At 33.6% G+C, this 25,824-nt stretch overlaps 1 protein-coding gene across 3 annotated transcripts in view; it reads right to left on the bottom strand.

Annotated features, from left to right (window-relative positions):
- Rit2 (Ras like without CAAX 2) overlaps positions 1-25,824 on the bottom strand; it is a 331,975-nt gene that overhangs the window by 189,439 nt on the left and 116,712 nt on the right. For all 3 annotated transcript variants that reach the window (XM_048806306.1, XM_048806307.1, XM_015482244.2), the window contains one exon: positions 17,309-17,382. In XM_048806306.1, coding sequence (XP_048662263.1) covers positions 17,309-17,382 — 74 coding nt within the window. The remainder of the gene's footprint in view (positions 1-17,308; positions 17,383-25,824) is intronic.

Here is a 25,824-nt window from a genome sequence, read left to right as displayed (position 1 = left end):
TCTCTCTCTCTCTCTCTCTCTCTCTCTCTCTCTCTCTCTCTCTCTCTCTCTCTATCAGAACAGCAATGTTATATATCCCTGCTGGAGTACACTAATGATTAAAAGAAATAGGTCACACCACCAATAATTCAGCCAACCGGCTCAGTGTCCCATAAACAAGTGCTGATCACTAAATTAGTCCTCTTTATTCTCGATGTGTTCCCCCTTTGATGTCATTCTGCTGAGTCTCTGATCACTTAGGCATGGAGAGAATGCATCTGTAACCTCTACAAACTACTCAGGCTTTGTGGCATCAGATGAAGGTTAGCAATAAATGAAACATGTACTTAGAATTTGATTTCCTCTCTGCTCCATTTCATCGGTTTGAGATATGGCAAATCTAATCACAGATTGATCTTATTAAGGCTAATGACCTGATGATTAACAAGAGAAATGCATCTGTAGTCAAATTGCCTGTTTTAATTATTCCAAGGAGCTGCACCATCAGTGGACAGCGGGCAGCAAGCAGTCTCTTGGATGAGGTTTTGCCTGCACCTGGTGCTATCTGGATTATTACTCTCCTGGTACCTAGCAGAGGAAAATAATAATAAGAAGAAAATTCTCAGATGTACTCAATATTTCACCACACACAACTTGCAATAGGCAGCATAAGGCAGAAGTGAAAGGTTTGACTCTGATGTGCGTTGTGAGTCTGGGTGTCACTGAAGGGTGCTGCGAGACATGAGGACAAGCTAGGTGGGAGTTTGGCTGAAAATCACGAAAACCGTTGTCCAGTTCAGCAAAGTCAGTAAAGATCTAGAAGCAGCATATCTACTGGTGATTCAGGAAAAACTCTTTCATGGCTTGGCTATTGTATGACTAGGGTCACTTAGGGACAATGATAAACCATAGCTAGCTTTATGAAAAACATCACTTAAAAAGTAGAATAATTTTAAATGATACATATATTAAGCATTTTATATTCATTTAAAACACACAAATGTATATTTATCTTCCAATCTTTGATGGTAAGCCATCATGCCCCCTCTTTAAAAATAAGTCTGCCAAATTGAGCTATATTTTTGCATAAAGCATCCATAATGCATTCTTCATGCTTGAAAGTTTTGATATCATTAAAGTGGAACAACGATGTAAGACACACTGAATGTATAGGAGTTCAGAATTGTGGATTTTCAAATGCCAAATTTTAAAATTACCTTGTAAATCCCTTACTTCAACAATAATTTGGAAGGTGAGGGAAAGCTGAAACTCATGGATAATATATTATTTCAAAACACCCAGTTTTGTGTAAGTATTCACTCCTTTCTCACAGTATTTTGTCAGTTTGTGTAATATATTTAATTTAAATAATTACAAAATCATGTACTTGGTATAAACTGATTAGAGGGCAAACATAATGAGCTCTCAGTAAGCATTTTAAGGAGAGCTGAAGCCCAGGCATAACAGAGTAATTTGCTGCCAGCATGTGCAGAACTGGAAATAAGGATCATTATGATTTTAGGAAGGAGCACAGGTCACTGGTTAACCTGGTGAGTGAGTTAAAGGGCAGGCTGGTTAAAAGAGCTCCTATTGTAATAGGTAGCAAGAACAGAGTGAAGTTTTCTATCAAAGTCTTTGGAAGCCAGGATTGCCTACAATTTGCAAGTTTACAAAAAAAATTAAAAAAAAACACAAAGTCTACAAAAATAAATTTCTTATAAAGACTTTATTTTAAGATCAACATCTTGAAAATTTCCCAAATTTCAACACTTACTAGATAACAATTACTATTTTTAAATGCAATTTCGCAACCACACCCCAGCCATTCTTATCTGCTGTTCTATATAGGGCTGAAGATTTTGCTTATGCTGAAAAATATCTAGAAAATTATTTAGCCTTCTGGTACCTACACAGGCATCCAGAAACTAGAAATGCCCATTTAACTATATTCTGGTGGTGAAATAAGAACATCAATTCTGAAAGATCAGCCAAGCAAGATGTAATATAACAACACAGCCTATACTGATGATCCCTGACTAAAAAAGGAGTGTTTTCCATGAAACCTGGGAAAAGTGCTTTACTATAAAACAATCTTATTAAATATACTTTGACAACTTATAATACTGAAATTTCAGGCCATACCTATACCATGAATTACAGCTAATTGCAACTCCAGGACATATCCACAAACCTTATTTCTATATTTATGTTCACTCTGGAAGGTGCCACATTTTTTTAAACCACCATTCCTAGCCTGGAATTCTGTAAAGTCTTTTAATAATCTTTCTGCAGTTATCATCTCCTTATTTTTTTTCTACATTATTACAGGGTAAGCATTTAATAATACAACTTCAATTTTTTTTCTACTGAGTCAATGATGTCTCCTTACTCCTAGAAGTAAATTCAAAATGATTAACTTGATTTCATGAGTAGATGGATTTTTTATCCCTGTTTTGGCACATGATCCATCATATGTCACCTGTCTGAGGAATGATGGGAATCTCTAAGTTACCAAAGTTACTGCCTTTTCTCCAACTACAAACATACCCACATATCACATTACATACTTGAAATCATTTTGATTTCTCCCAAATCTGCTCATGACCTCAAGTTTATATCTTAACATATAGCCTTCAGTAATCTTTTTTTTAAAAAATATTTATTTATTTATTTAGTTTTCGACAGACACAACATCTTTTTGGTATGTGGTGCTGAGGATCGAACCCGGGCCACACGCATGCCAGGCAAGCGCACTACCGCTTGAGCCACATCCCCAGCCCTAGCCTTCAGTAATCTTAACTCTCCATGTTAGGCTGGGTTCCTTTTACACAGTTCTAATTGTTCATGTATTTTTGCTTAATTTTGCATCTCCTTGTGTAATATACCAACTTTCATGTAGTGAGGTCATCTCTGCCTTTTGCCTGTACTTTTTTTTTTTTTTTTTTTAACCAGGGATTGAAGCCAGGGGCACATAACCACTGAGTCCCATTGCCAGCCCTTTTTATATTTTACTTGGAGACAGGGTCTTACTAAGTTGCTGAGACTGGCTTTGAACTTACCATCTCCTGTCTCAGCCTCTGGAGTCACTGGGCCATACCTGGCCTCATAGACATTTTTATATGCAGTTTCATCGTAAATTGGTTATTTTTAATGTTTACAAACAATTTGCGGGCTAATTCTTTCACTTTTTAAGTGCTAGGGCTATAAACTACAGGAACTTGCTCAATATTAAAACTGTCCATTTAAAATAATGAATAAAAACACTTTTCTAAGACTTAAAAATACAGCAAAACTTCTTTTCTGATTTCAAGCATTAAAATACATAATGATAGTGTGACAAATATTATACCACTAATCTTGAGTTTTACAGTTAACATAGTTATAGCTTTCATTCTAGATCCTATTCAGATGCTAACTTTAAAATGACAGTTTTGTGGCTTATTGAAAATTTTCACACATTAGTCTACTTTCTGTGATTTACATATTAAGAGATGTTCATTCTATCTTGTAGCAAAGCAGAATTGAAAATCCAGGCTAGAATGCTGTTATTATCCTAACAGGCTATGGGGACCAGTCATTTGTCAGATTTAGGTCACTGCACTCCATTTAGACTTATTCATGTGTTGAAACCATTGCATTAATAAAAATTTATAATTTACTTGCCTATAAACTGTTGCTTAGGGTTTAATTGTTCCAAAGGGAATCAACAACAACCTGAGAACATTATAGCTTTTGGAAAATAACCGATTTGAGAAATTTCTGGGACTATGACTAGGAAGACTTCCACATGTGGGGAACCCTTGATGAAACCATCAGCCAATAACTCTCCATCCAATTAAATTTAGCATAAGTTCATAGGAAAGATAAAGGTATACAGTACCAAACAGGTAATGAGGTAAAAGAATATATTTTTAAAAATATAAATTATATCAACAACTAGAAAGTTCATTTTTATAGATTAATTAGAATATCTTAAACCCCTTGGAAACTTTACTCATTGATATATTCTCAAGGAAACAGGAACTTCACAAAGTTCTGCTGTACTAAATATTACCTCAGAAGGAACTTTGAAACTTTTCATAGATGTGTATATTATCTAGCATCATTAACATATTTGCATGACAAAAGTCCTAGAAGACATGTATAACTGGGGTAAATTCTTTGAGCTATTGCCAGTGCTTACAGTACTATTCATAAATAATCATGACTTCAAACTGAAGGTTCATATCAGCTTTAAAATGTTAATGACATAGAAAGACATCATGTTACACTTTCTTAACAGGTCCTATAAAAATAACGTGGACAAACACATATCTATCAGGATTACATACTATTTGATGTGACCAGTGATTATGTACATTCGTTTGTCTGTTTTTCATAAAGAGGTCATTGCTCATGATTTCCACAGTGTGCACATGCATGCACACGTGTGCGAGCACACACACACAAACACACACAAAACTTCCTATTATTAAACATAATCTTCAAAAACCTTACATCTAATTGCAAATTTTAATCATCTTCTAAAGTTTCTTTTAATGCTAAAATTATTTTGTTGCATTTTTCTTCTTCATTATTTATGTTTCTAAATGTTTCTTCGCATTTTGAGGAGTCTGATTTGTAGGATTGTGGATGTGGTACCTATTTGAAAACTATCTTATTCCTGGGATGATCAGAGGATACAGTTCTGGGGAAGAACATTTTTGGGGGGGTGAGGTACCAAGGATTGAACACAGGGGCACTCAACTACTGAGCCATATCCCCAGGCCTATTTTGTATTTTATTTAGAGACAGGGTCTCACTGGGTTGCTTAGTGCCTCACTTTTGCTGAGGCTGGCTTTGAACTCGCAATCCTCCTGCCTCAACCTCCATGTTGTAGCACGGTGCCCAGCCTGGGGAAGACCATAAAATTCATTCTAGTTAGTAGAATTTATACATAGAAGAATAAAAATAGAAAACCATAAATGTTATAGGTTCTATATATTCATCAGGCATGCACCTGAAACCTATAGTGAAAACATCTCAAGAACTTGAGTTTATTCTAAGTTTCTCAAATTTTGCATTTTCTTCTCTCGAAGTTCAACAAGAATTTGGCTAGAAAAAGTCTTCAGATTGTTACCAGAGATTGAGGTTTGGAAATGATTAGACAATATGGCTAGCCAACATACTGCTATACATAATTACCATTTTAGCCTCAACAGAGAATTCTGCTTTCCTACTATGTTAGTGCAAACTCTGATCAAGACTTAGAGTGGTTCAGCCAAGCTTACTCAAATACTATGTTCTGCTAACTGACTTCCAATTGCAACTGCACTTTTATCTATAACTAAAGTGCAAGATCAGGTAAGAGCAGACATGGTGCCTAACACCATCAAGAGAGCAGCCACAATATTATTCCATTGATCTACTGTGAAGATATTTGACTCCTATGTGTGACTTGGCTGCACAGTTAAATTTTATCAACATATCCCTCAAGCCACCGATGTGTCGTTATTTTCTATGGTCTTACCAGAGCCACAATGTGAAGAGAGCAAATGTTCATTAATAAACACAACTACTAAAATTGAGTTATCTGACATTTTTACATCAATCAATAGAGGAACCTCTTTAAACGGTATCTTCTCAGAGGGAAGAGCCAGTGTGCATTTTACATAGCACCGTCTCCAGAAATATATTGTTCCTATTGACTTTCTGTAGCTCCATAAGAAGACGATATTTTGCTTAATTTAGCTCACTTACAGTTTTTTAGATAAAAATGACTATCTCTTTAATACCTTATCCATTTTTTAATTTGCTCAGTAACTCAAATCATTTATCTGAAATTTCAGATATTAGAATAGAGGAGAGAAATGTTCATGGGTGAAAGCACTGATACCTATAGAAACAGATCTCTACCACACTTAGCCATTATACTCATCTGAAACAAAATAATAGTCTTGTTCAGGGAGTTGTTTGAGGTTCCCATAGCACAACTTGATTTTAAAGTCAAATCTGGATATCTGCAAAGAAAAGCAATGGCACTTTGCACTTTTTTGTAAACAAGGCTTTCCTGTATTATAGGAAAATTTTAAAAAATTAAGAAATTGAAATGGGAAACACATTTAAAATGGTTGTAAAACCATTTGAATCTTGTAAGGGACTCAGTTTATGGGCCCATTAAAAATATTACTGAAAGAAATGCATTTCAAATTTCCATTAGCTATTTTAACTTTCACTTTAAACTTGAATTGGTTTAGGATGAGAGGATAGAGTTTTGGGATAATAAGCTGGAAGATTCCAGATAACTGCCAGAGCCACTCACAGAAGTATTATGTAGAGAGTATGAAAGCCTGTTTATCTGAAAAAGCCTTTCAGAGTCAAACAGCTTTGCTTCAAAGTAGAAAGCAGGGTGCAAAATTTTGGGCTTAGGATCCTGGCAGGAAGAACTTGCCTTTTGATTTTTTAGTGATACCAATGATACTTGTTAGCCTCGTGAGTGGACTCATCAGTTATTTTCAAACTGTCCTTCTAACATGTACCCCCTATTACTGAGAGTGGTCTCTGAATGAGATATTCATTATTATTTTCATTTGCATTTAAAAGAATTCAGAATTAACAGTCTCCAGGATAGTCCTATATAAAGTGGCTCCTCATCAAATTTTATTGATTAGAAGAAGTTTCTTACTTACTTTAAAGACATTTAATTGCTCTGGAGCAATATAATTTCCAGTTCTTTTGGTCACAGTTTGTCTCCAGTTGCTCACTGAAGTCAAAATCAGCACGCTATTTATTGGTAGTTGGTCCAACAAATAACACAAGTTTCTTGAATGAGAGTGTTTCAGTAATTCTGCTGCCTAATTGAAGAATTGATTTCTAAAGGAGAAGTTTGGTTCCCTAAATTCCATCTGTTTCCAGATTTCAAATGAAATGCAATACATTTATTTTCCAGTGCTGCTGAAAATTCTTAGGAAGAAGAATAGTTTTAATAGAAAACAAAATCATCAGGCATCTTAAATAACAACCACCACCCAAAATTGGATTTATCATGTCTTCCCACAAAAGTTACACAGTTCAGATGTACCTATAATACAGCTAACAAGATATCAGAAATGGGAAATGCCATAAAAGGAGAAGCCAATCCTTTGCTTACAGGCTCATTTCATAAAGGAAACAGACTTGTTCAACTTTGATACATCAGCTATGAAGAATGGAATATGTGAAACAAAGCTATGGGAGGCTTTTGTTGCCTAAACTGGACCCCAGCAGACCACACCAAACCATAATGGACTCACTTCTGCTTGGTGTCACATAATGGAACTGAACTCTGAAATGAGCCAGTATTCAAAAACAAAAAAAGAAAAACAAGCACATTCCTAGCAACCAATCAGAATGAGCCTGGTTTACCTGAGATGGCAAAATAAGGAAGTCACCTTTTAACCCTGTAAGGAAACTAACTGAAATGACCAATCTGATTTTCATTTCATATTTCCACTTTCTTTAGCCCTTTTCTGACTAAAAAGCCAGTCTACTCTGCTGAACTTAGCAGGATACTCATTCTGTAAGAGAGAATGAGGTATTGCTTAATTCTAAAATTACAAATAAAAACCCATTAGACCTTTACACTAATTTGTTAACATTTTGTATTTTAACAACTATAAGAATTTTGGTATTTTGCATCTGGTTTTCTACTGCAGCATGTCTCCCTAACTCAGAGTACAGCCTTCACTCCAGCTAAATTCACGTCCTTCTTTATGGATAAGATTTCTACCTAATATTATCAATGTCTTAGTCTATTTTCTGTTGCTATCACAAAATATCTCAGACCAGCGATAGAACTTCCTGAGGTGAGTGTCCCAATGATGTAATCCCCTAGACACCGCTCCCCCCCATTTAAAGAATTCACCACCACACCGAGGACCAAGCTTTCAGTATGTGAAACCACATTAAAAGCATAGCATCATATATTTTTCAACCTGTTGAACCTAAGGTTGTAAAATGAAGAAATATTATCTATCTATAAGAAAGTACCAAACTTATTCCTGTAGTCTCAAATTAGTCTCAAAACCAAGTTTCCCATTCCTTTTCCCCTGAACCCTTCTTAACCACTTTAAGCTTTCCAGATAGCCAGGATGCTCCAAACACATTCTGCCTCCTCCTCACCTCTGCCACCCTAAAAAGAGCACAGACAAAAGTTTTAATACCATAATATTGCATGATCAAGGAAGTAAATAAAGATATCAAAGGGACTTTTTTTAAATAAAAGATTTCATTTTATCAAGAAAATGTCTTATTGCTAGAAGGTCTATAATGATAGGCACTATTTTCCACATTTTTTTAAGAGAGTAGGATATTGGAAGTTGTGTATGTAAATATAATTCCAGCAGAATATGAGGAGTATGTTGATAGAAGCCCTCCTGATTTATTTTTTTGTGGCTCTCATTTTACCTAAGCAAACATAGCTGATTGTAATTCTTAAAACTATACTGAGAACTAACTTCATAGTATGTTAATTGACACTTTCTCCTAACTAACTGTTATATCTTGCCTGTTCTAATAAGTTTCAAATTGCTTGAGGACAGAAAATATTATTCAAATTTGTTTGCATCTGTCATAACTTTTAGTACTTTTCAGAGAACATAATCAATATCCTATATAGAGTAGCTCATTGCCAAACAGAATAAACCAGTTTGGAGAATAATAGAGCACAAAATGTTTTAAAGAATATTTAATGCAAGCTCTTTTGAACACAAGGGGAAAGTAAATCGGAAACAATATTTTGTCTAATACTGCATATCTTACTTATGTCAGATAGGAGAAAAAAAATAAGTCATGTGACCTGTGTGTTTCATTTGGTATTATAGCAAACTTAGCCATGACCCTCCTTCATGACATTATTGGGGTTACAGCAAATGTGAGGGCTCAGCCTGTTGTTCTTGCTCATTCAATCTTCATATAAATTTCACAGAGTGCAACATCATTTTTCACAAATATGATATTAAAGCTTTCCTAATTGATAAATATATGGACAATGTGACTCATGGAAAGACTGTAAATAAATTCTTCTGATGTTTAAAATTAGGAAAGATAAAATCCTTTGTTCAAAATATTACAAAGAATGCACAAAGCCAAATGGATGGAAATAAATCAGCCCTTGTACTTCTAGTATTTCTCTCTTTCTCTCTCTCTTTTTTTATTCTTACTACTCTTGAATTTTTTAATCCATTGTGCTTGCCAATATTCTGTGCTGGTTTCCAACTAAATCTCCTTTAATCATAATATCATTGCCATTGCCAAAAAAGTAACACACAAATAGCAAGCATCACCACTTACAGATAGTTCAGTACTATTCATTATCACAGAGTAACTTTTGGAAGAGGTAATAGAGCTGCATCCCTGCAGGATTGTAGGAATGACTCACCGGTTAGTGTTAGGATGCCTCCAGCTGCAGCATTTAGAAGCCATGAAACATTGGATAAGCCATTTACCTCTTTTGTGCCATAGGGTCTTTATTAGTAAACTGAGGAAAGTGTAATTTGTGACCTTTACTCCCCCTTCAAATTTTTAAAAATATTCATAATTATAGTCATATCATGGATATTCAATAGAAAACATTTACAAATTGACTGTGGAGTTTCTCTGAGGACTATTCTTAGTGAAATCTCTCTTTACACAGTGGCCCAGTAGTGATTATAGGATACAAAGATCTGGCATTGTCCACCACGAAAGTAGAATATTGAAGGAATTAATAGCAACAAAGGAGCTGAAAGATGAAATATGACGTCATTGACATTCTGTTTTTCAGCTATTTCTATCAAAAGTATACTTCAGAGAATCTTGGTCGTCATTTTAGTGCTTTTATGTCAAGCATAAATCAATTTATTTTTTAATTTGGCAAGTTTAGTCTTGAAAATTGCCAAGTTTCAGCTAAAAAATATGTATGATAAATATATATCTTAATGCTCTGCATATCACACTAGAGAGTAATTAGATTCTTAAAGCATGGTTTTGTAATGAAATTCACTATAAGAAAAGTAAAGAGGTGAAGTGATTAATAATATGGAAATGAAATTTAACATTTATTTTTTTGTAAGTTTAAATTCTTTTTAAATGTGTGCAAAAATAAAAGTGTAAGTCCTCCAAAGTCAGGGATTGCCTGGGTTTTATTTAATTCTTCTGTATTAATGTGGACCAATTAATCCAGCAATGCAAACCTGTAAATGTCCCAATTACTTGTGTTAGGAATATGAGATACCCACATATATTCAGGGATGTATAGATATACAGCCTCATATAGTTGACCATCAATGAAACTGAATTATTAAGAATATTATCATTGGAATCTGTGAATCTACAGTTGATGGTATGACTAATTGTTTCCCCTGAATCAATAGAAATTTTACCTTTAAAAACTCACCTTAAATATGTTCATCTTTTCTAATTTTTAAATTGCTTGCTTTTTGCTTTCTTTAGCAGAAAATACAAATCATAATTATAATTTCTTGATAGTTTTATATTATTAGTCACGAATGCCATTATTGCATTTAACTTAGAAATATTTGCCATTATAGCAGGTGGACCCATATTTACATGCTTCTAAAACATGCTTTGTGCTTTAGCTTGTATTTTAAAATCACATTCTCTTGTTCTTCTGTTATAAATTGTTAGGTCATTTGGCTATTAAAATACTTGTTTCTACAAGTACACTTCTGAAGTTTTTATTCTAAAAATTATAGACCAAAAAAAGAAGAAAAAAAAAACAGATAGCCAACACCTTATATCTAACCCTAATACAAAATAGATTCAGAATGAGAAACTGATAGTCTCCTTTGTTATGAGACAGTTTATAAATAACATATGAACTTTATTTTATGTTTTTTTTTTACATTTGGTTACTAAAAAATCACTTTTGTTTTATTTCTGGCTTCTGGTTGTATTCCTTATAGTTGTTGGCTTTCTTTGTTTGCATATTTAAATCATAAGAAATTTTAGAGCCTCTTCATTAGAGAAGGAGAGGTAGTAATTTGCTTGTAGTCTGGATGACTATGTAAGTCATTTTACAAACCAGAGCAGTTTTGAGTGAAATGCAGTGCCAAAAACAGAAATAACAAGCTTTAATTGCTGCACAGCAGGTGCCAGTACCAACCTGAAATATCCTTGAAAAAATCAGAATTCATGGTCATTGTATTTGCATTAGTATTAATAGCGAATAGTTTTCAGGCCTCTACATCTATCACAAGGGATCACCATGACCTGACCCATTTTCCGAAGACCAAAGGTGATGATCAAACTATCAATTCAGGACATGGGTCTGGTTGTAAACATACTCTGTCTTTTCCTATTTAAAAAGTAGTTTTGTTGATTCTTTTGATGGTAATGCTTATAATGGTTTGTACTTTAATATTTAGCTATATTATGAAGTATCTTTTAAAAATTGCCTTTTACTTCTCCTCACAGAGTTTGTGACTATATGGCAAGCCATTTAGATAATGATGCATTTCTAGATTTAGTATAGTTCCATAAAATGTGTCTTATTTCCAGAGAAGCTAGACTATACCTGCATGATATCATTTGAGAGGAACATGAAAGAGATATCCATGTTAAGATGATGTCACAGGAGCTCTGTTTTAGAGTCAGTATTGGGTAGCTAGCAATAAAGTGAGTACACTGGAGTTGGAAGCAGATGGAACGATGATAACTCTATGCTTCCTTAGCACCCAGTTGACAAAACATCAAACTGAACAAAGTTCTCAGTAAATCCAAGACTGAGAACATTAAGATCTATATTCTCATATTTTTCAGTTCTAATGTGGTATTACTTGATTGACTTTAGTAAAATAGTGTCTATCAAATAATCAAAACTCTCAAAATGTAATGAAAACTGACTGAGGAGTTGGCACATAGTATTTGCCCTGGGATGCAATTAGGAGGAGCTGTCGAAAATACCCTTCTTGTAGGACTGCTTGATTATATTAGAGCTTTGCCCGTTGTGGGGCCATCTAGCCCAGGTTTCATCTTCTAAGACCCTAAAATATTCACAACTCCTTGTAAGATGGGATGATTCTTGAAGTGTCATGTCCTAAAGAATTCTAAGGATAAACTACAAACATGAAAATAAAAATAATCAAATAAATAAATTAAAAGCTTGAGGGTAAAAAGTAATTAAAGCTTTCAAAGAATAATGTACAAATCAGGCCAGAGGTAATTCAGAAAATCACAGTTTAAATCTGAAAGATACCTTAGAGATAAAGTTTAATTCTTTCATTTCACAGATGAGTAAATTAGGTTCAGATGGGCTAAGGGACCTACTTTGACTGCAGAGTTGATTAGGGGATGAACCAAATAAAATTACAGCTATGTTGTTTCAGAATGACTTAATCCAGGTAGTATCCATGTTTGGGAGGATGTGTAAGTCTAGGAAGTTTCAGTGGCTGGATTTCATGGATTGTCACAAAGAGGTAACTGGTGTGTTTGGAGAAGAACTACTTTTAGTACTTCTTATGTGGATGAGTATGATTTAATATGGTTATAATTAAATTGAACTTCATATACATATTTTCTTAGAGTTTCATTTAAGAATACTTGCAACTTCTATTTTAAACTTAGCTATATTAGAAGTTTGAGATAATCCCTTAACAGAATTTGCATACTTCCTCTATAATCTTCATCCTAATTTGCTGCAAAATTTAATTAGCATGTTCACACTGCCCCAAACCACAAGCATTTTGAATTCACACACTGTATTTTATTTTATCTTGCATTTTCTTAATCTATGGCAGGCCTTGGTACACACAAGGGATTTCATAAGAGAAATGAAAAAAGAAAGAGCTTGAGTGGAAATGGGGATGGCTTCTAGTCACACCTAGATCGAGAGCTTGCTGTACTGCAGTAAGTAAGCCACTTACACTCTATGAGACTTAATTTTTCCATTTATAAAATGAGTAATATAATATTTCAGGAGATTGGTCAAGGATCAAGAATAAACTACGGAGAGGAAATTTTTAGCTCATGGCAATAATACTTTCTAAAAATTAAAGCTTTCCAGAGAATGTCTACTTTCAGCAGTAGAATTCCTGAACAATGGAAGTAGTCAAATGTAGGCTTACCAAACATTTGGATGGAGAATTAAGCACTGAAAGAGAGAATTGAAAACCCTGGGTGAATGGCAGAGTAAAACCCCTTTCCAAATTGAGTTTTGGTGATGCCCAACCTTTCTTCCATGGAATTATGGTGGCACTGCAAGTCCATATGTATAGCATGGGGTAGTGCATGGCATACTTCCCCTAAATATGGTGCCTTGAGAAAATTATACAAGCAGAAAGTTATTTCTGACTTTCTGTTGTCCCCTGTTTTAAAGACCCTCATAAAACAGATATCCAGCCCTATATTAAGTGAGAAGGAATGTGGCACAGAGAGGCCAAAAAGAATTTGAAGAACTGGCCTAGCTAAATTGAGCCCAGTCTGTTTCTTAGGTTACACATACTTTTAATCTAATGGTGCTTACCATAGATGTCCATTCAACATCAAACTTAAGCATAAAAATATAATTTTCCTTTTTAAAATTAATTAGTTTATTTTAATTATGTATATATGACAGAAGAATGCATTTTGATTGATTGTACACAATTGCAGCCCAACTTTACATTTCTATGGTTGTACACGACATAGCATCGCACCATATGTGAAGTCATACATGTACATACGGTAATAATGTCCATCTCATTACAACACTATTCCTGCCCACACGCACCCTCCCTACACACAATGGACTATTACTCAGCATTAAAAAAAGAATAAAATTATGGCATTTGCAGGTAAATGGATGGAGTTGGAGAATATCATGCTAAGTGAAGTTAGCTAATTCCAAAAGACCAAACGCTAAATGTTGTCTCTGAAAAGTGGATGTTAATTTATAAAAGGGATGGGGAGGCATGGGAAAAATGGAGGAACTTTGGATCTTTTATGTTTCTTCATTCTGTGAAGCTCCTATATCATCTAAGATCTTGTTTTAAAAATTTTATTATGCTTTTCTTAATCTTTCTTCTGTTTTGCTCTAGGTAAGAGATAAAACTTTGTCGCCCCTAAATGCATAAACATGAAACCCGTCAGTACTTGGTCTCCTTTATTGCCTCTAAGAGGACAGTCTCTTCACGTTTTGCATAACAATATATGTATTCTAGATGGTGACTTTAATAATAGCTTTTCTACCTAATCCTTGGCTTTATTGTAAGGATGCTAAATTTCAATAAATATGAAAATCAACAGTACCTAAAGAAAAAAATGTGTTATTATTTTAAAAAATTTCAATGGTGTTCTCTCCTATCACCTGTAGGGACATAAGTTCTGTTAAATCAACTGTATAGACCACCTACTCCTGTGTAGGTTTAATAACAGTTTGGAAACAAGCATATCACCATCTGTTTAGGTTTATGTACTCCTAACTCTTTGACAATAATTGATATTTTGAAAAATATTTAATGGTATACAAATTTAATAGCTTTATCATTTTAATTGTGTTTGCAAGTTTCTCAGTATTACCAGAGAATATTATCTTAAATTTATCTTTCATCACTTACCAATTTACCAACAGATAGGTGGATAGACTCTCTGAGCCATATTGAACTAAAAAATGCTTTACTAATATGCATATTGATCAGTTATTTCCACAACAATGCTATGTGACAAACCATTTCAAACTTAGGGTCTTAAAACAATGGGTGCTTATAATTTCTCTACTTTGCAATCTGTGTGGTGCTGAAGCAAACCTTCCTCAGGCTTGGGTAGACTAGGCTTTGCTTCTTTCTTTGAGATAGTGCTAGGTCTGCTCCGTATTTTTCTTCATTTTCTGGAAACCAAGAATTACCTGCAGCATGTACTTTGAGGAATAGCAAAAACACCCTTAGTACCCCTACACACTTTAGTCCAAAATTAGTGTGTTTTCTCAACTGCCTACATTTCACTGGCTTTAGCAATAACATGGCTTAGCCAATTGTCAACAGAAAGAGAAATATTCACCATTACGTTAGTACCATGGTTAGAATCTGGTAGGTCTATATAAATACTATAAACCAAATGACTGTTTGATAAGTGAAGGATTTCACTTTCTATAAATGTTTAATTCTAGTTGATATTTCCAGTAATTCAGCTTTTCTCTTTCTCAAAGTAGACTTTATCATTGGACAATTTCAGTCATTGGAAAAACGTATTAAAATTTAACATTCTTAATTTTCTTTAAATTGAGCCCCCAATTGCCCTGAAAAACACATGTATTTTGCTTTAGATAAGGCAGGACTTTCAAATAATTGAAATTATTTTTCTATTCTAAATATTCCCCAATGGTTTCAACAATCTTTTCACCTAAGTTCCTTGTTCAAATGTCTCCAGAAACAAATGAGTTTGTTAATATATTGATTTCAGATAGTCTTTGTATAACTCATAAATATATAAATTGACTACTTATTTCTAGTGACTTATACATTATCAATATTCCAATTACTGCAGTTATATTTTAAGTAGTTACATAAAATAGATGAAAAACATAAAATATATTTAAAATTAGTAAGATCTTTAAGGACAAAGAAAAATAATATAATGAAAACGTGTATTCATGATTTTCAACTCTGAATAACTTTTTATATTTAATTGGAAACTTAATAAAACATAAATCATTGCAGGTATAGTTGATATTTATTTTGTATTTCTCTCATTTCCTGTCTTCTTCCCTTTCCCCAAAAGTGGTAACCAAAAAAGATAACCACTAGCTTAAACATTTTATAAAAATGCATCATATCCTACGCCACAAAGTAAAATTCTAAATTCATCAAATAATCAGTCTCCTACAGATTACATGCTTTGCAAGATTAGAAATCAATAGAAAATAAAAACAACATGTGAAAAGATTGTTGATTCTTGTATTGGATAGAATATTCTATTTGGGTTATATGTGTTTTCAAATCTTCCATTGCACGACTCTACAACCTAACACTTATTGACAGAGCTGCGTTAGTACCTTCCATTGGATTTGATTTTAGATTTATAATTTTGCTCTTCACAATCCTCTCCATTGCTATTAATATTATAGATTATAATTTAAAACTATTTCTGATGATTTCTTCACTACAAACTAGAACTTTTACAGTACAGTAATGCTGTTTGCATAATATCTCTTTTTTCTGATGTTAATACAGGTATGCCTGCTTTAGGTTTGGCTCTTTTAAACACAATTTTTGTCTTTTTATTTTTCTTTGTTTGTTTTTTGGACTGGGAATCAAACCCAGGGCCAAAAATAATTACATAAAATAGGTGACTTAGGATTGGGAATCATACCCAAGGCCTTGTGCTTGCTTGGAAAGTGCTCTCAAACTGAGCTACATCCCAGCATTGTTCCATTATTTGATTTGCCACTTTACTTTACCATTGTGATTCTTTTAAACCACATAAAAATTAGTCTATTTCATTCTTTTAATACAATATTGACAATACTTGTCTACTCCAGGAAAGAGAGATCCAGTTCCATTTATTTTGATATCTGATATGTTTATATTTCCATGTACATATTATCAACATATTTCACCTATTTTTTTGTTTATTTTCTGCCTTCTATTGCACTGAAATTTTTATTGTGTTCCTCCCTTTTCCTTCAGCTCATTTTTAAGTTGTATGGTATGTATTTGGCACTTGATATATAGATTTACATTTTTAATGTCCTTATTTTGAACATTTGAAGTTAAATGAAACATCTACCCTCCTTGTAAATACCATAAGGGTTTTGACATATTGTAAATATTATGTACTTTCTCTTCCTCATGTTTTACTTAAAATTGTTGTAGTGCTTTAATTATTTCTTTATGTCACATGAATCATTTGTCTTCCTCTTTGTCCTCCTCTTCCTCCTCCTCCTCTACCCCATCCTCTTCCTCCTCCTGCCTACAGGTTTGCGCAGGAACATATTAGGTTATGCTAAATTGCTTACATCACTGAAATGTCTCCTTAGCCTTGGTTCCATACACTGTGGTAAACAACCCTTCCTTTTTTATTTTTATCAAATGAAAATTTTTTTCACAGTGAGGTCTAGAATAGAATTTTGTGTGTATCTAGAAAAAATAATAAACTATTTTATGATTTCATTAATACTTTATATGTATACTTTTGTATTTATAAAATTGAGAGAATATTAAAATATTCTTGGTGGTAATCAATGATACATCACATTTTCATGCCAAGTCTTTTCATGTTCAATTTTTTCATTTGTATTACAAATTTGTTTTCCTGTTTGCATAAACTCATCTCACATATATGAGGTTGGAGCCTTCAACTGTCTCAGTGACTAGAGAAGCTGAAGTATATCACCTACCTGGCCAGCAGTGTCCAAGATGTCCAGATAAGCTGGCTCATTGTCAATCCTAACTTGGGTCTTATAAGCATCTTCTGAAAAACAGAAGCAAAGTTTATATTCAAATATGTCCAGTAGAAAAGCCATGATTAATTTTTAGATTTTATAACAAAGAATTTCTAAACAAATTACTAAGTAAGAGAATCAGATATACCATCCAAAAAAAGTAAGCAGATTGAGAAGAATGTAATGCAGGGATGTATAGGAAAAAGGATTTTAGTTAGAATATAGTTGGGTAGATTTTTTTTCTTCATCAGGAGAATTTCTTGATCTCAGATAACCTAGTAACATTCCCTTGAGAACAATCACTTGGACAAGTCCATCAATTCTTTTCCAACCATGAACCACAGAATAATGGTAAAAGAATAAAAGCTTTTCCTAGGAAATCAGGAGAAAGACACAGTGCTGGAAGTCCCAGCCAGATCTATTAGGCAAGAAAGAAGTAAAAGAAAGGATTCAAGTTGGAAAGGAGTAAAATTATATTTTCACAGATAACATGATCTTACGTGTAGAACATCCTAAAGATTACGTACATACACCCACAGGCACATACACAATAAATGAATTTAAGTTGTAGAATACAAACTAAAAACAAAAATTGTGCTTGTGTACATTAACAATGAACAGACTGAAATCAATAAATCAATTCCAAAAAACAAACAGAAATATACTTAATTGAAGGTGTAAAAGCTTAAACAAAGAAAACTACAAAATGTTGCAGAAAGACAGAGTAGAAAGATGTTCTGTGCTTATGGTTTTCAAGATTTAATATTACTAAAATGTTAGTATTACTAAGATGTTAATATTACCCAAAGTAACCTACAGATTTAATTCAATTCTTATTAAAATTCCAATTGCAGAAATTGAAAAAAAATTCATACAAAAGTCATATGCAAACTTAAGACAAATACAGTACAAATAATTTCAAAAAAAGGACAAAAATTGAGTTTTATACTTCCCAGTTTCAAAACTGAATACGAAACTACAGTAATCAAAACAGTGTGATACTTGCATGAAAACAGACATATAGACCAATCACAGAATACAGAATCTAGAAATAAACGGTGGAATACATGGTCAACTGATTTTCAATAAGCGTCCCAAGACCAAGATGAGTCAATGAAAAGGATAAATGGATAAAGGAAAACTGGATATCCAAATACAAAAAGGAGTGAAGGTGGACTCATATTTAACAACACATAAAAATTAACTCAAAACAGATCAAAGACCTAAACATAATAATAAAACCTATAAAACACTTGGAAGAAAAGATAGAAAAATAGAAAGATCTTTATGATTTTGTGTTTGACAATTTCCTACATACAACACTGAAAGTACCAGTGATAAAATTTGAAAATGGACTAAGGTATTTAATCCAAAATATTTATATAAATGGAATCACAAAATAGGTGACCATTTGCATCTGGATTCTTTTCACTTGGCATAACATGATCTCATGTTTCCTCAGCAGCCATACCATAATCAGTTGTTCATTCATTTTTATTTCTGCATAATATTCCAAGAACCATCTGTGGATGACTGCCAAGTTATTGTCATTGTGGGGATATGAGCAGGGCTGTCCCCTACTGTCAATCTTGCTGATATCACACTCTGCAATTTAAGGTCTTTCTTTCTTTTTCTTTTTCTTTTTTTAAAATGTAAGCATCTACAGGCAAATTTTGGATTGTTGTGCTTTCATCTCCATTCATCCCTAATTACTTTCTAATTTCCCTAGTGATTTCTACCTTGACCCACAGGTGTTTGAGAATATAGTCTTTAATTCCCACATATTTGTAAATCTGTCAGATTTCCTTTTCTGTAGTATTTTAATGTCATTCTTTTGAGACTTAGATACTTGGTATGATTTCAGTCTCACTTCCTCCTTACACTTGGAAGGACAAGACATATTTTGTGGATGAAGTGCATTTGAGTTGAAGAGGTAGGCCAGGCAAGGCAGGAAAAGGAATAGGAAAGCCAGAATATGAAATTGCAAGAAGGGTATGTTAAAGGCACAAGAACTTAAATGATTTCAGTGTTGCTAAATACTAAGTATTTTGGTCAGCTTTTTTGCTGCTGCGACTAAAAGACCCACCCAAAACAATCTTAGAGGAGGATAGGCTTATTTAAGGGCTCATAGTTTCAGAGGTTTCAATCCATAGACAGTAGGCTCTATTCCTTGGGGCTTGAGGTGAGGCAGGACATCATGTTGAGAGAGTGTGGTATAGGGAAACAACTCACAAGATGATCAGGAAGCAGAGAGAGAAATCTCCACTTGCCAGATACAAATATATACCCCAAAGCCACACCCGCAACTTCCACCCCTTCCATCCATATCATCCCACTTCAGTTACCATTCAGTGAATCCCTATCAGAGAATTAATTCACTAATTGGGTTAAGACTCTCACAACCCAATCATTTCTCCTCTGAAACATCTTGCATTGTCGCACATGTGAGCTTCTGGGGGACACCTCACATCCAAATCATAACATAAGGCTTTAGAGAAGACATGTTGATTAAGAGATAAATTGGACCAACTTCTGAATACATTAAAAGGAATCATCTTTTGATTGAGTCATGTGAGGTCAGACTGCCTGCATTTAAACTCTAGCTCCACCACTGTTAGCTGATTGTCTTTAGAAAAATCACCTTCTCTCTATATAATGTTGATTTCTCTTTAAAAAGTTATAAAAATATTTATATTTAATTCATGAAGTTTTTTAGAGGATTCAATGAGATAAGGTCTGGAATTCTTCAAGCAGGGTGCTTGTGAGTAAGGTTTAATAAAGATTAAATATGTCCATTGTTATTAAAAAAAATGAACTCTATTATAATGCTATCATCAGGAGAGCCTTTTTGAAATGCTCTGTCTTTGGGGTGTGGTGAGTGGATTTTAAAGTGGCACCTTGTGGCATAGGAAGAAGATTAAGTAGATATTTAGAACTCCAAATGAGAGACGATACAGACCTTTACCGAGATAGTAGCATTTGTGTTGGAATGAAGTTAATACATTTGCAAGATATTAGAAATAAGAAATTAAAGCACTTAATAATTGATTATATGTGGGAACAATGAAAAAAGAAAGTACCAGAGAAGCTCTCAGATTTCTGGAATTACCAGCTGAGCAGATGGTTATGACATTTCCTGAGACAGGGAAGGTAGACAGATGACAACAAGTTCAATTCGGGAAATACTGACTATGCCTTGTCTATGGATCCTCTAAGTGAGGACAATGGGTGTTCAGCTACCTTGCTCTGAGCCCTGGACAGGGCTCTTTAAGTTCTTTCATTATATAGTTGTATGTTCTTGTTCACATCAAACCTACCCTACATATTTTTGCATGTTTAAATATATAAAGTGAATACATATCACATGTCAAGCACAGTTGAACCTTCATAGCCTGAACTTCAAAAAAAACCTAGGTTTTGGCTGCAGTTTGTATTTTGCTTTACCCACCATTTTTATTATAAGTAAAGAGCAAATGACATCACTGCTAAAAGCTTTTAAAACACCATTGGATTTGGGCACAAAATGATAATTATTCACACTGTTGATTTTGAGCCACCGTTGGACAAATGAATTATTTTCAGAATCTTTTGATGTAGAAAGTGGTAATAACCGCAGGAGGCATTTTTTTCAATGCATAGTGCTGAGTACCTCCCACAAATCAGTCTTTTGCTAGCTGTTAGAGATACGAAGACTCTCAAACACACACATATAGAGAAGGGGGGTTGCAGATAATCATGGTCTTGACTCTCAAAGTGCTTATTCAATCATGGTGAGAGACACATGTATAAATAATTTATATACAATGGATTTTTAAGACTATAAAATGTATATGGCAGAGATTCATAAACTCAAAGAAATTCATTCCTTGAATTGTACTTGAGAAGATAGAAATATGGAAAGTGTGACTTGGACAGTGATCCATCTAGTGTGGTTTCAGCAACCTAGCAATTCTAAATCTATTCAATATATGGTCAATCATAACACTTTTTTCTATTTTCTGTCCCATTGATCATCTTCCTATTGGAGGGAAATTCTGTGGAATTACTTTCAAATTTTTTGGAAGATGCATTGGGTTGTTTTTCAATTTCATAGGGAAATAAGAAGAGTGACTCTGGAAAGGGCTCTGTCACCTGAGGATCACAAATGAGTCCTTCAGATTTCAGGTTTGTTTATTTAAACTCAAAGCCTGAAAGAAGAGCCTCCTGAGGCCAGGGGCATGCAGAGTAATCAAGGCTAGAATTCTCTCTGTGGTTATCTGATCCTTGGATAAGCCCAGCATCTGAAACATATATTAAATGAAAGCTTCTCTTGAGATCAGAAAACCCCTTCAAAGAGACTTGATGTGAATTGGCTAGAAACGAAAGTCTGTCCCTGTATCCAAGGATTTTTTTTTTCTCTCTCTCTTTTAAAAAGTGTCCATAAGAGTATACATCCCAGTATGGGGAATCTAGGTCACCTGCCTGGCCCTCATAGAAACTAATCCCTTTCATTTCCTTTCCACAAACAATCTTTCTTTCAGTTTCCATTCATCCACACCCTTTGAAGCCACCCATGCAGAAATGTACTGTCAGAAATACTCTGTTGAATGCATATAAACACTTTCCTGAATTTCAATCATCTACCCATAGACCCAACCCTGAAGTGAGCTCATTTATCTTTCCTCACAAAGAGGCCAAATGTACACAAAGCTTTATCAGGCAGAAATGGTAGCAGCTGCCTGCTGTATTCTTTGCACAGAAAAACACAATAGGACAGCATTCCTGGAGGCATCCACCACCTCAAAATTCATCTCAAAATACTAATGTTTAATTTGAGACCACTGATTCTCTTAGAATATGTCTTCCTCACTTTCTTTCTCCAGCAGAATTTTATAAAAAGAAAATATTAAAGACCTGTATTAAATCTTTGAATATACCATTAAAAATCTGTTGCTATTGGCCAACCACTTAATCTTATTTGTAAGATTGAGACAATAGCACATAAACGTGAATACATAGGATTTCTATAAGATTCAACAAATGTAACACATATGATATTTCTTTTGAAACAATAAAGCACAGTTCACACTCAAAGTATGTTATGTTTGACTTTTAGTATTGCAACACACTAATTAGGCAAAATATATAAAAGTAAATCACTTAGGCTACTTGTATTTACCTATGTTTAAGTATTTTCCCTAACCAATAAGTCATAGAGGACTTGACAGGATATGTATGCAATAATCATAAAATATATGCATTTTTGATTGATTTAAAACATATATAGTGTTCTGAGTGACTCTCCACCAAAGTAACTTATTTAATTTCTTTCCCAAACAACCATATGCATTTAAATTATTTTAAAACATTTTACTTTTCAATGTGGGGGTAGTTTAAACCCATAGGATGCATATAACCTAGAAAAAACACCAGAAAGTTATTATAGTTATTATAGAATTTTCAGTAGAGGACTTTTAAAAAATCTTAAGATAAATGAATGCTTCTAATATGATTCATTCCATAATCTGAAATACATTATTTGAGTCTTTGTATTATTTATTGTCTTTGAAAAAATTGGGTCAACCGTTAATAGCTTAGACATATATACTAGCTCAGAGTTATAGAAAAATAGCTTCACTGAAATATCAAGTAGGTATTTCAGAAGATCATTTAAACAAATCATCTCTATTATACATTCAAATGGGTATTTCTGCCTATGCATAGAGCAGAAATATCTGGCAACATAGGGTACTGAAAATTTTCTCTTGAACAAAAAAGTTAAATTATGGCTGACTTAGCACTGACACAAATCTAATGTATTTATCAACATATGTAACATAATTCAAAACACATCTGAGTGTGTAATAGGAGCTACCCACTCTGATGGCAGAGTCTGCAAGGCTGAAAAGGTCATCATTGGTTTCTACCACATTTTATTCATTTCCCCAAATTTTACAATTTGGGGAAATGAATACAAACAAACAGGGAATTGCACCAAGTTTTAATGAGTGCTATATCAGATGCACTCAGAAATGTGCTTAAGAGATAACAATGGACACTCAGGAACTGATGTTGAGCTAGGTGAGTCCCAAGGTATAACGTAGAAAACAGTTTGGAAGAGCAAGACTGGGATGTCTAGGAAGAGAGAATGTTGTGTAAGTGCTGATGTAACTCCCACAACACCCCAAACCTAACTCTCAGTGAAATATTCTAAGAGTAAACATGCTTGTTGTCTGTGAAAATGTTTTTTTTTTAAAAGTTGGCTGAATTGAGCTTTGTAGCATGACTCAGAGAGAACAAGAACATGATTCTGTACCATAACAATAAATGCTAAAGACAAATATACATGAGAACATCAGCCCAGGAAATTCATAGAAATTATAGGTTTGCACTTTGATTGTTTTTCCTATGCTGTAATATTGAGAGTATAGTCCAGTTTATTTAGGTCTGTGAGGAATAGGGTCTCTCATAGTGTACCTGAGGAACACTGCAATTCAATCTTTTCTCTAGACATGTGAACAGGCATAATGGGAAATTTGTTACCAGTAGTCTTTTGGAGATGGAGATGCCTCATGTCATTGCTTAGGAAAATCTGATGACAAAGTGGCCAGTCACACACATTTTGGAGGGTCTGCCTTGCAGATGATTCATTTAATACCATGTTTGACACAATGTCTGTGTTCCTGGTCTTTTCTTCAGGAGGCCTTGTCATGAACATTAAATTCAATGTCGGGGCAGGGGGAGGGGTTGCAAGTTAGAGCATGTCCTTTGGAACTGCAGAACTTCACAAGACAATTTGGCTGTACAGAGCCCATCATTAAAAAATGACATTCCAAGCAATGGCTTCTTGAATCAAGGAAAAACATGTGGGAAAGATGATCTTTGCAGTTCTTGTCTTCTAGAGTTCTACCAGAATGGAATTCAATACAGACTATGTCTTCACATAAATCAAAATAGTAGGGAAATTGTGAGTAAAAGAGTACTGATACTTTACCCTCACCTGATGCATATTCAACAATTGCAAAATACTGTGGAGTCCATAGATAAAATATGAGAAACTCTAGTGGCAGACATCTGACTTACAAAAGGTTGCTTTTTCTGGAAAGATAGCAATAGATGTAATTTTCTCTGTTATTCCTGGTATATGCAACTTAAAACCAAGGATTTTATATATAAAACAAATATAAGAAGACTCTGAAATGTGGAGAGGAGAAAAACTATCTGGAAACTTCAAGACTTGAAGAACAACATGATAATGAACTCCCTAAATTTTCTGTCTCATATATTTCAAATTTGGAGTTGAAGAATCTAGCAACCTGGAAACATCAATGAATAGAATAAAAACAAAGAAATAGTGGAAGAAGTAAAGGACAGAAGAAAAGAGGGTGAGGAGAAGGAGGAGGAGGATAACAAATAAAAAAGGACCCAACAAAATAAAGTGCCATTTGACTCTACAAGACAGGAAACATTTAGGTTATAACCAATTCACAATTGTTCATAAAGTGAAATAATAAGGTGTAAATTGAGCAAAACACATGCAATACTTATGTGCTGAAATGCAACATTAATAAAAGAAATTACATTATAGTTAAATAAATACTATTTTCATACCATTTTTATGTGTTTGAAGATTCAATATATTAAAGGTGATGATTATCTCTAAATTTATGCAATGAATTAACACAAGCCTTTCAAAAATCACAGCACTAATTTGGGTAGATTTAAGTAGACTTACAAAAATTTTGTGAAATGGGAAATGAAATAGAATAACTAATGCATTTTTTAAAAAAAATGAATAAAATAAAAGGGATAAATTTACCTGATTTCAAAAGTTGTTTATAACACTAGAATAAATACAATATAATAGTAACAGAAACATAGACACATAAATTAATGAAATCAAACAGATAATGTAGATATAAACTATACAAATATGGTAGATTAAATTTTGACAATGTCACAAAGGCAATGGGATGGAAGAAAAAAAAATCCAATCAGTTGTAAAGAAACATCAAGCATCCATTGGGGCGGGTTGGACCATTGAGCTAAGTCCAACATCTTGTACACAAATAACCTATAATGGATCTCAAATTTCAATAAAAATTTAAAACTAATACTTTTAGAAAAATCATAGGAGGAAGTCTTCAGAATCTACTCAAGCAAAGTTTTTATAAGCATAGTCTATGAAAAGTTAAAAATTGAGTCTTAGCAAAATTTAAAAGAAATTGTTTTTGTTTTATGAAAGTTTTCATTAAGAGAATGAAAAAATAATTAGAGTAGGAAAATAAAGCACTCTTAAAACTTTTCAGCAACAACAAATAGTCTGATCAGAAAATAAGCATAAAAGGACATTTTAAATCTACACATGGAGATGACAAATGACCCATGAAAACTTGTTCAACCTTATTAGCCTTAAATAAGTGCAACTTAAAAAACACAATGAGATAACATTATATACCCACAGAATGCTAAAATAAAAAATATTGATAACA

Source organism: Marmota marmota, unplaced genomic scaffold (genome assembly GCF_001458135.2).
Source record: "Marmota marmota marmota unplaced genomic scaffold, marMar, whole genome shotgun sequence".
NCBI classification, from domain to species: Eukaryota; Metazoa; Chordata; class Mammalia; order Rodentia; family Sciuridae; genus Marmota; species Marmota marmota.
The sequence above is the reverse complement of the archived record's forward strand: the minus strand, read 5'-3'. Positions and strand labels throughout refer to the sequence as shown.